Consider the following 12788-nt stretch of genomic DNA (forward strand, 5'->3'; position numbering starts at 1 on the left):
TAATACAATAACTTTATACAAATCTTCTTGCTCTACCAGTGTCTGGTTGCAGAAGCAAAGATAAATGCTCTCTGGAGAAAGATAACACCAGAAACTTAAATTATCTCTACATTTTTTTCATACTACTGGCATGAAGGGCAAGAGAATTCTCTGTTCTTCAGAATGCCCCTCTCCTTGCATTTAGCATCCATTAATACTATGGATTAAGGTCCATTAATACTATGAGCCCCCCACAAACATTCTCATCTATCCCCTAGGTCAGTGGGGTCCTGCATCAGGTGAAAAACCACTGTGTATCTGACTGTACTAGCCCTGGTCCTTTCAGGCCATTTTGTGCTTTTCTCCTTCCCCTGTTCATGACATTTGCTTTAGTTAATAACATTCTACCCAATAATTAATTAACTTTTTTCTTTGCTTGAATTTAATTAATTGGGGGGGGCAGCACCTTCATTTGTCCACCAACCCAGAAGCTCTGCTTTTAATTTTAAATTCCATTTTATTTAATACCTGGTATGATTCACGGTCTCTGTATCTCTCAGAGTTTGTACAAAGAGACATACTTGGAAGGGCTTCTCAGGGTTTATAACATGAATCATAAGATGTGCAAAATCAGCATCATCTAAACGGGGGCTACACTTTCCTTCTTGAAACTGAGCATGCTTGGAATAGCTGCCATCCAGAAAAATAGGTTAGGAAACTAAAAGAAGGCTTTCTTCTTATAGTAAAGGTACACTAGGTAATTTGGATTAATATTCTGGTTGAAAAAGCAGAAAATCTAGGGTGGAAAATCTATCTGAAGGCGGCAGAGAACCAAGAAGGTAATCCAGAATTCTGGAACCATGATATAGGATGAGAAGGAAGCCCAGAGGAGCAAGCCTGATATGTGGGGACACTTTTCCTCAGGGGTATGTCTGCTGATTTCAGAAAAGGTAGCTAAGGGGCTAAAAAGTTACTGACAGCCTCATGGATCTAGGAAGAAAAAAATACAAGTTCGAGGCCTGCTCTAAGGTGGTTGGCCTTGTAGAAAACCCCAGACTTTAGCTGGGAACTCTGAGAGTTATACCTAAGAGCAGTGTAAATTAGAAATGGAACTGTGGAAGGAAGGGAGGGAGGGAGGAAGGGAGGGAGGAAGGAAGGAAGGAAGGAAGGAAGGGAGGGAGGGAGGGAGGGAGGGAGGAAGGAAGAAATGGAACTGTATTCTGAGGGATTAAAACCCAGCTTTAAATGATCTCAATTCTTGAAACTAGATTAAGTATCCCTAGACTCCTAAGAAAAAACATAAGTTCCTTCTGGAGGAAAAGAACATCATTTGAAGCTTAAATTATCTCTACAACTTTTAATATACTATGTTGAGCACTCAGTCAAAAATAACTGAACACATAAGGAATAAGAAAACATGAATGAATGTCACAAATATAAAGAGACACACAGGGATCCAGATAAAGGGGTTAGGAGATACAGACTTTAAATAACTATTTTTAATAGTTCAAAGAAATAAAATACAAGCATTTCCACAGAAATTTGGAAACTATGAAAAAGCATCAAAAAAATGTTATAACTTAAGAATATAATAATTGAAATTAATAACTCACAGATGAGTTTAACAGCATATTAGATAGAGCTGAAAACTGAAATAGTGAGTTGGAAGAGAGGCTAGGTAAAATATCCAGTTTGAAGTAGAGAAAGGCAGAAGGATAGAAAATTCAGAACAGAGAGTAAGAGACATAGGACAGACAGTGTGAAAATATAACATATACGGTTAGATTTACTGAAGGAGAGAGAAATAGAGAAAACGGAGCATGAGCTTCAAAGGGATATTGGCTAAGAATTTTCTGAAACTGGTGAGAGACATCAAGCCACAGATTCAAGAAGTCCTACAAACCTCAAGCAGAATAAATGTATTTTTTTTCCATTTTGAATTACTTTTTATTTATTTTTATTTTTCAAACTGAAGTATAGCTGATTTACAGGATTATATGAGTTTCAGGTATACAGCATAGTGATTCAGTATTTTTACAGATTATATTCCACTGAAAGTTATTACAAAATAATGGCTCTGATTCCCTGTGCTATAAAATATATCCTTGTTGCTTATCTATTTTATACATAGTAGTTTGTATTTCTTAGTCCCATACCCCTACTTTGGCCTCTCTCCCCACTTCCCTCTTCCTTTTGGTAACCACTAGTTTGTTTTCTATATCTGTGAGTCTGTTTCTGTTTTGTATATACATTCATTTGTATTATTTTTTAGATTCCACATATAAGTGATATCATACAGTATTTGTCTTTGTCTGACTTATTTCACTAAGCATAATATTCTCTAGGTCTATCCATGTTGCTGCAAAGGGCAGATTTTCTTTTATGGCTGAGTAATATCCCATTGTGTGTGTATATATATATATATATATATCAATCACATCTTCTTTATCCATTCAGCATAAAATTTTAAAAACTTGCCACCTAGTTAAGCTGCTGAAACCAAAGACAAAGAGAAAAATCTTAAATGCAGCAAGCTTTTAAATTTGAGAGCTGACTTCTCAGTTGAAACAATGGAGGCCAGAAGAAGATGGTATTTTCAAATAAACAAAAGAAAATAAATGCTAACCAAGAATTCTATATGCAATACAAAATAATCTTCAAAACAAAGGTCAAATGAAGACATTTTCAGACCAAAGTAAAAAAACAAACCCCAAACAAGAGAATTTGTTGTAAGCCGACCTACACAAAACACGCATACACACACACACACACACAGACACCACACACACACTGACTCTCTCTCTCTCTCTCTCTCAAGGATGCTCTTTAGACAGAAGAAAAATGATCACAGGTGGAAGACTGAAGATTAAGGAAAGAATGAAGAGCAACAAAATGGAAATATGAGAGTGAATCTAAATGAATATAGACTGTAAAATAACAATAAAAATGTGTCTTGGGCAGTTTAAAATATATGACAATAATAGCACAAAGTATGGTAGAGGCTTAAATGGAGTGCAAGGGTTCTAAGGACAGTCCTGGAAGAGGTAAAAGTTCTAATTTATAATAGATGTTAATAAGTGAAGTGTACATTCTGTACTTTCTAGGGTAACCACCAAATAGTAAAAGAGACTATAATTACCAAGCTAATAAAGGGGGAAAAAAGAGTAGTAAAAAATCCTTAATCCAGAAGAAGGTAAGAAAGAAGAGAAAAAGGATAGACTGGACTGGAAAAAAATAAAAACCAATCGTAAGGTGGTAGATCTAGACTCAAATTTATCAATAATTACATTAACTGCAAATGGACTAAATACTCCAATTAAAACACAAAGATTATCAGACTGAATTAAAGAAAAAATGATATGCTACTTATAAAAGGTGTACCTAAAGAAAGTCTGAAAGTAAAAAAATGCAAAAAGATATATCATGCCAACACAAATGAAGAGAAAGCTAGTGCAACTAATAGGCTTTAAGGCAAAAAAGCATTACCAGAAAAAAAAGAAAAACTTCCTACGGATGAAAGGTTCAATTCATTAGTCGATACTACAATTCTAGATTTATGTGCACCTAATTACACAGTCTTAAAATATATAAAGAAAATATCGACAGAAATAAAAGGGAGAAATAGACAAATTTAAAATAATTGTGTAGGATCTTAACACACCTCTCTCAGTAACTGATAGAACAAGCTGACAAAAATGAATAAGGAATAGAAGATATGAAACACACAATTAACAGAATTGATCTAGTTGACATATATAAAACACTACACTCAAGAATTATAGAAAATAGTTCACCAAAAATTGGGTCAACAAATTTGAAAATACTGAAATCATAGTATATCCTTATGACCACATTTATGCAATTTAGCTAGGACTTAAAAAAAAAAGAACTAGAGGATCTTCCACAGTTTGTAGATTAAAAAATGTCTTTCTAAGTAACTCTGGAAACTAGAAAATATCTTAAATTCAATAATAATGAAAATCCAGAATGTATGGAATGCAGCTAAATCTGTGTTTAAAAGGACATAAATAGCCTTAAAGTGCATGTATTAGGGAAGAAAAGCTAAAAATCAAGGATGTAAGCATTCATATTAAAAAGTTAGAAAAATGAAAGCAAAGTGACATCACTCAAGAAAACAGACTAGAAAAAAAGTAAGATAAAATCAAAAATTGATGAAATAAAAAATAAGCTTTCATTAAAGAGCTACTGTTGAAATTATTCAAGGGAAAATATGAGAAAGAAGATACAGAAAATCAATATCTGGAATGATACAATGACTTACCTTGGAGACCTAATAATATCATACAATGAAGAACTTAATACCATAAATTTGAAAACTGAGATGGAGTGGACAAATTCTAGAAAGGTATAATTTCTTAAACTGACACAGTAATAAGTAGAAAATCTGAATAATTTTATAACTATTAAAGAAACTGAATTCATATCACAAAGAAAACTAGATGGCTTCATCAGCGAATTCTACCAAATATTTAGGGAAAAACAAAAGCCCCAAACCACTAAACTTACACAAACTCTTCCAATAATAGAAAAAGAGGAAACACTTCAGAAGTTGCTTTATGAGACTAGCAAAACCTTGACACTAAAATTGAAATGGCAGTAAAGATGCTCAACATCGTTAATTATTAGAGAAATGCAAATCAAAACTACAATGAGGTATCACCTCACACCGGTCAGAATGGCCATTATCAAAAAATCTAGAAACAATAAATGCTGGAGAAGGTGTGGAGAAAAGGGAACACTCCTGCACTGTTTGCGGGAGCGTAAACTGATACAGCCACTATGGAGAACAGTATGGAGGTTCCTTAAAAAACTAAAAGTAGAACTACCATATGACCCAGCAATCCCACTGCTGAGCATATATCCAGAGAAAACCATAATTCAAAAAGAGTCATGTACCACAATGTTCATTGCAGCACTATTGACAATAGCCAGGACATGGAAGCAACCTAAGTGTCCATCGACAGATGAATGGATAAAGAAGATGTGGCACATATATACAATGGAAAATTACTCAGCCATAAAAATAAACGAAATTGAGTTATTTGTAGTGAGATGGATGGACCTAGAGTCTGTCATACAGAGTGAAGTAAGTCAGAAAGAGAAAAACAAATACTGTATGCTAACACATATATATGGAATCTAAAAAAAAAAAGGTACTCATGAACCTAGTGGCAGGGCAGGAATAAAGATGCAGACATACAGAATGGACTTGAGGACACAGGGAGGGCGAGGCAGAGGGGGAGAGGGAAGCTGGGGCGAAGTCAGAGTAGCATCGACATATATACACTACTGGATGTAAAACAGATAGCTAGTGGGAAGCAGCAGCATAGCACAGGGAGATCAGCCCAGTGCTTTGCAATGACTTAGAGAGGTGGGATAGGGAGGGTGGGAGGGAGGCTCAAGAGGGAGGGGATATGGGGATATATGTATGTACATGGCTGATTCACCTTGTTGTACGACAGAAACTAATGACAGTATTGTGAAGCAATTATACTTCAATAAAGATTAAAAAAAATTGAAATGGCAGGACAAGATAAAAAAAATGATAGACTAATCTCATTCATGAACCTAACTGCAAAAAATCCTAAACAAAATGTAAGCAAACTGAATTCAGTGATATATAAAAAGTATAATAAATCACTGACAAAATGCATTTAGTACAGGAATGCAAGGTAGTTTAACATTTTATAATCAACAAGTGGAATTCACCAAATTAGCAGTTTAAAAGAGAAAAACATATGATCATCTCAATGTTGAATTTTATTAAATGTATTTTTCTCCATCTGTCATTAGTAACAACCGATATGAGATGTATGCAGAGAGGTCAAAGTATCTATGGATAAATAAGTGAGTTTAATAAGGTTGCTGTATATAAGACAAGCTGTAGTTCAATCACTTTCAAAAACCAAGTATACTTCCTACATGCCAACCAACAGAAAATAAGATTTTTAAAGTTACCAATTACAATAGCTTCAGAAAGCATCAAATACCTGGGAATAAATCTAACAAATAAATAGAGGGTGTTTTTGCAGAAAAGAGATTTAGAGAGACGTTAGGACCCAAGTAAACGAAGAGAGATATAATAGTAATGATTTGGAAGACGAACTACTACAAAAAAAGTTAATTCTTGAACTGATCTGTAGGTTCATAAAATTCTAATCTAAATCCCGATAAGGGGAGTATTTATTCTACTAAACACCAAAACTTATTCTAACACTAGAATACTTAAGACAATTTGGTGTTGGCACAGAGATAGACAAATAAACTAGATGAGAAAAAGAATTTAGAAACATCCATGCACATAAGGGCACTTCATTATGACAAAGATGACACTAGAGAGCAATGGGGAAAGAACAATCTTTTCAAAAATTGATACTAGGTTAATGGAGAACTATGTGGGAAAAAAGAAACTTAACCCTTACAACAAGCACAAAATTCAATTCTAGGTTTAAATGTGACAGGAATAACAATAAAGTTTCTAGAACAGCACTGTTCAATAGAACTTCCTGTGATGATGGAAATGTTCTATGTCAACACTGTCCGACATGGTACCCATAAGTTGCAAGTGGCTACTGAGCACCTGAAAACTGGCCAGTGCCAATCAGGAAGTGACTTTTTAATTTTAATTTCCTTTCAACTAATTTAAACTTCAAATTAAATAGCCACATGTGACTAGTGGCTACTGTACTGGATAACAGAGTTCTGCGAGATAACAGAGGGGAATATATTTATGAACTTGGAGCAAGAAAAGATTTCTCTCACTCTCTCTTTTGCATTATAGTCTCTGACTGCTAAATCCAATATCTAGACTATCTCTAAATTGGTTTCTATTGACTACTTTTTTCTTTTAAAAATATGAACCATATTTTCCTGTTTCTTTGTATGTCTAATTTTTTAAAAACTGTATACTATATGCTGTGGGTGATACAATATCGAGATTCTGGATAATTTTATCTTTCTATAAAATAGTTCATTTTTGTGTAGTAGGCCATTCAATTACCTTGAACTTGTGTAAGCTTGATTTTGTGCTTTATTAGGGAGGAATATTAGAAACCAAGTTGTTTCCCAAGCTCCTTTCACCTGGCAGGACTCAATCTCCAAATTATCCCCTCTGCAAATTTTTGTCAGGGCTTGGTTTTAGGCTTTGTTCATGGTGGGTCTAAGTAGAATAGGCCTTACTCTACCTAGGGTATGGTCCTTGATTCTAAAGTTTGTCCTTTCTGGTGTCTCAGCAGAAGCCTAAGATATTAACAAGGTGTTAATGAGGTCATACCACTCTGGCTGGGCCAGAACTTCAAGGGTCCTGCACTGCCTGTCCTCTACTATATTTGTTCTGCTTTCCACCCCACAACAGTCTCTCTAATAAGTCTCTGGTAGCTTTGCCCTTTACATGTGCAGTCCATTCTGCAGCCAGGACATGCTGGGGAGCTCCCTTTCACACAGCTCTCTTCTTTGTAAATCAGTAAGAAAAAGGTAGCCCAGTAGTGGGCAAGAAACTTGAACAGGTATGTCACAAAAAAGGATGTCACTTCAAAAGATGTCATGGAAGTCACCAGAATGGCATACAACGGCACAGTCATCAGCACGTCTGAATTTAAAAAGATTAACATTGCCAAGTGCTGGTAACGATGTGCAACAAGGGGAAATTTCATGTACTGCTGGTAGGACTATAAACTAATACAACTACTTTGGGGAAATTTGGCATCATCTATCAAAGCAGGCATACCCTATAACTAGCAATTCCATGCCTAGATAAATATTCAACAGAAATGTATGGAGAGGTGCATCAAGAAACATATATGAGAATATTCATACAGCACTGTTTATGACAGCCGAAATGCAGACATTCCAAATGTTCATCAAAAGCAGATTGGACAAATTGTTGTTTATTCATACAATGGAATATCGCATCAGTGTGCTGGATTTCTTCCATTTGACCTTCCAAATCTCTCTACCCCTTTCTACCATGCTATTTGGAAGCAAGGAGAAGGAACGGATGTCATAAGCAAGCATATAGATAAAATGGTTTTTTTTTTTTTTGCAGTACACGGGCCTCTCACTGCTGTGGCCTCTCCTGTTGCGGAGCACAGGCTCCCAACGCACAGGCTCCGCAGCATGTGGGATCTTTCCGGACCGGGGCACGAACCCGCGTCCCCTGCATCAGCAGGCGGACTCTCAACCACTGCACCACCAGAGAAGCCCTAAAATGGTTATTTTTAAGGAAATGAGATACTGAGGCTAAAGAGAAAGTGAGGGATTAGATGTAGGCATAGCCATATATTTAATGATGAGATCTTCATCTTTATAAACCAAAAATCAAGGATTCTAAGATTTTCCTTCTTTATTTTTCTGTTTATTAGCATAAGTAATCATACCCAAATAAATGTGAAATTCATGGTGGTTAACAAAATCCAGGAAGAAAATCAATATTATTTATAACTATTTCATAAGGATCTTCCTTTTGCAGCAGTGACACAGGATAACGTTTTACCTAGGCCTTGAAGCTAAAAGTAAGAACAAGTAGACAATATTTATAATTGTAGTGAACTAAAAATACCTACAAGATATAAAGAAATAAAATGCTTACTTGGCTGACATGCACTGGTGTTAAAATTAAGTCCAGAACTCCAGACCAGCCAGCAAATACACCAAGTGGTATGGCATATGCTAAAGCAATCATCAAAAATCTCAAATTGCTGTAAAAGAGGAGTAAAAGAAAACATTATTACAAATTTAAAATCTAGAGTTTAAACTCTTACTCATAGAAAAAAGTAAGTCATTTTGAAATTGGAATACCAGAATCAGAAATAGAAAATATGTGTCAGTTTGTTAATAAATCCCTTAAATTTTTTATATTTATAAGAATAATTTTTGTTCATATAGTTTAAAATTTTCAATGCTTATTATATAGATGAATTACTAACATTATTTCCTAGAATGAGTAGGCAGATTCAGTTTTTTCTTTAAAAAGCTCCTATTTGAAAGGATAAATTACTGTTTCTTCTGATGAACAAGGTGGAGGGAAAAAAAGATTAAAGGTGAATGGTTAAACAAACTGTGTACATCCATACCATGGAATACTACTGAGCAGTAAAAAGGAATAACTACCAGTACACAAAACGACTTGGATGACTCTCCAGAGAATTATTGTGGGTGAAAAAAGCTAACTCCAAAATTTTCTTTACTGTATGACTCAATTTATATAACGTTCTTGAAGTGACATTATAGTAATGGGAAAGAGATTAGTGGTTGCCAGGGGTTAAAGGAGTATAGTGGGAGGGAAGTAGGTGTGGCTATAAAAGGGCAACTGGAGGGAGCCGTGTGATGACAGAAATGTTCCATATCTTTACTATATCAATGTCAATTTTCTGGTTGTGATATTGCACTGTAGTTTTCTAAGATGGTATCATTAGAGGAAACTGGGTAAAGGGTCTATGTTATTTCTTCGTATTATTCTTTACAACTGCATGTGAATCTATAATTATCTCAAAATAAAGTTTAATTTAAAAATGTAATAAAAATTAGATACCATTAACAATTTTTTAAAAAATGTGAACTATAAAGTATCTAGGCATAAACGAGGAAGACCCAAGACCTCTATGGGTGGGAGGGGGTGAAGCACATAGGGGCACAGAAGATGATTTAAATAAATGGAGACAGAGTCTATGCTGTCAATTCACCCCAAACTAATTCATGATTCAACTCAATCACAATTAAAATTCCAGCTGAATTTTTTTTAGAAACTTATGAAATTTGCTCCAAAGTTCATATGGGAAAATAAAAGTCCTCAGAAAACTAACTCATCCTTTAAAAATACGAAAAAGGAAGCCCTTGTCCTGACAGATATTAAGACAAACTGCACATCCAGAGTAATAAAATTAGTATGGTATTGGCTCAAGAACAAAGAGAGCAATGAAGGAAAAAAGAGAGCTAAGACACAGAAACTCAATCTACAATACAGGTGGCACTACAAAAATCAAAGGGCTAAGGACTGTTCAGTGAATGGTACTAGTTCACTTTATGGAGGGAAAAATGAAAACCCTGTATCATTAGTTAACACCATACACTAAGGTGGATTCTAGGTGGGATGAAAACCTAAATGTGAAAGAAAAAACCAGAAAGTTGATAAATAAGGAATTCATTGACAAAATTAGTAGACAGATAGCAAATAGAAATTTGACTTTTAAAAATCAACAGTGAAGTTATATCTAGAATACGTAAATCATTAAGAAAAAGAAACTACCACTGAGAAATTGGCAGAAGAGGAATTTACGGTAGATGGAAACCTAAAGGGCAGACAACCACATGAGTCTCAAATTTATCAATAACCAGAAAATGCAAATTAAACAAAAGCTGTATTTCTTTATACCCATTAGACTAGTGAAAATTAGAAAGATGGATAATGCCAAGTTTGGTAAGCATATAGGGAAATGGGCACTGTGGATGGAAGTATAGACAAGTGCAGGTATTTTTTTTAGAGCAATTTGGCAATACTTGGCAAATTAAGCTTAAAATAGCTTATGACCCATCAATCTTGTGGGGTTTGTTTCCCAAAGAATTCTTAGGTCTATGGTGATGTGCAGGATGTCACTGCAGTGTTATTTGTGGTGACAATGAGTTGGAGGCAATCTGAGTACACAATGGAAGTGGGTATACAAAACGCAATGCTTTCATACCATGGAGTACAAAGAACTAGGTGTACACATAGCACAGGGATACATCTTGAAAACAGAGCACTAATATCACAAAATGAGAGCTATCCAGATATCACGTGCCTCCTGATGGAAGAAGGTAGCATCACCCATGAAGTAGTCTTGTAAAATCAAAACCAAAACCAAAACCTGAATCAGAACATAGCTCTAGCTAACAATTTATAGGAAATACAAAGGGCAGAGGAACTTGGCAAAGTACTACAAAGAGGCAATCATCAAAACCAGATCTTGGGAGACAAGAGAGCTGGTTCCTCAACAAATAAATTACAAGGGAGGGGGACCTTGAAGATGGCGGAAGAGTAAGACGCGGAGATCGCCTTCCTCCCCACGGATACACCAGAAATACATCCACACGTGGAACAACTCCTACAGAACTCCTACTGAAGGCTGGCAGAAGACCTCAGACCTCCCAAAAGGCAAGAAACTCCCCACGTAACTGGGTAGGGCAAAAGAAAAAACAGAGACAAAAGAATAAGGACGGCACCTGCACCAGTGGGAGGGAGCTGTGAAGGAGGAAACGTTTCCACACACTAGGAAGCCCCTCCGCGGGCGGAGACTGCGGGAGGCAGAGGGGGGAGTTTCGGGACCGCGGAGTAGTGCACAGCGACGGGTGCGGAGGGCAAAGCGGGGAGATTCCTGCACAGAAGATCGGTGCCGACCAGCACTCACCAACCCGAGAGGCTTGCTGCTCACCCACCGGGGCGGGCGGGGCTGCGAGCTGAGGCTAGGGTTTTGGTTTTGGACGGAGCTCAGGGAGAGGACTGGAGTTGGCGGCTTGAACATAGCCTGAAGGGGTTAGTGCACCACGACTAGCCGGGAGGGAGTTCGGGGAAAAGCCTGCACCGGCCGAAGAGGCAAGAGACTTTTTCTTCCCTCTTTGTCTCCTGGTGCGCGAGGAGAGGGGTCTAAGAGCGCTGCTTAAAGGAACTCCAGAGACGGGCGCGAGCCGCGGCTAAAAGCACGAACCCCAGAGACGGGCGCGAGCCGCGGCTGAGGGCGCGAGCCCCCGAGACGGGCGCGAGCCGCGGCTGAAAGCGCAAACCCCAGAGACGGGCGCGAGCCGCGGCTGAGGGCGCGAGCCCCCGAGACGGGCGCGAGCCGCGGCTGAAAGCGCAAACCCCAGAGACGGGCGCGAGCCGCGGCTAAAACCGCGGACCCCAGAGACGGGCGGGAGACGCTAAGGCTGCTGCTGCCGCCACCAAGGGGCCTGTGTGCGAGCACAGGTCACTCTCCACACCCCTCTTCCGCGGAGCCTGTGCAGCCCGCCACTGCCAGGTTCCCGGGATCCAGGGACAACTTCCCCGGGACAGCGCACGGCGGGCCCCAGGCTGGTGCAACGTCACGCCGGCCTCTGCCGCAACGTCACGCTGCCTCTGCCGCCGCAGGCCGGCCCCGCACGCAGTGCCCCTCCTTCCCCCATCCCCCAACCCCCGGCCTGAGTGAGCCGGAGGCCCCGAATTAGCGGCTCCTTTAACCCCGTCCTGTCTGAGCGAAAAAACAGACGCCCTCCAGCGACCTACACGCAGAGGCAGGGCCAAATCCAAAGCTGAGCTCCTGTGAGCTGTGAAAACAAAGAAGAGAAAGGGAAATCTCTCCCAGCAGCCACAGAAGCAGCGGATTAAAGCTCCACAATCAACTTGATATACCCTGCATCTGTGGAATACCTGAATAGACAAGGAATGATCCCAAATTGAAGAGGTGGAATTTAGGAGCGAAATCTATGATTTTTTTCCCTTTTCCTCTTTTTGTGAAGGTGTACGTGTATGCTCCTGTGTGACATCTAGTCTGTATACTCTAGCTTCCACCATTTGTCCTAGGGCTCTATCCGTCCATGACTTTTTTTTAAAAATTCTTTTTCTTAATAATTAAGTTTAATTGTAATAACTTTATTATACTTTACCTTCGTTCTTTCTTTCTTTCCTTCCTTCCCTCCCTCCTTTAGACAACGAATCACCCCAAATTGAGGAGGTGGTCTCAGGGAGCAGGATTTATGACTTTTCCCCCTTTACCTCTTTTTGTGAAGGTGTATGTGTATGCTTCTGTGTAAGATTTTCTCTGTATAGCTTTGCTTCCAAC

At 38.2% G+C, this 12788-nt stretch overlaps 1 protein-coding gene across 1 annotated transcript in view; it reads right to left on the reverse strand.

Moving 5' to 3' along the window:
• Positions 1-12788, reverse strand: part of SLC49A4 (solute carrier family 49 member 4) — a 95964-nt gene that overhangs the window by 33876 nt on the left and 49300 nt on the right. The window contains exon 5 of the mRNA XM_032630778.1: positions 8588-8696. Coding sequence (XP_032486669.1) covers positions 8588-8696 — 109 coding nt within the window. The remainder of the gene's footprint in view (positions 1-8587; positions 8697-12788) is intronic.

Source organism: Phocoena sinus, chromosome 4 (genome assembly GCF_008692025.1).
Source record: "Phocoena sinus isolate mPhoSin1 chromosome 4, mPhoSin1.pri, whole genome shotgun sequence".
Classification (NCBI taxonomy): Eukaryota; Metazoa; Chordata; class Mammalia; order Artiodactyla; family Phocoenidae; genus Phocoena; species Phocoena sinus.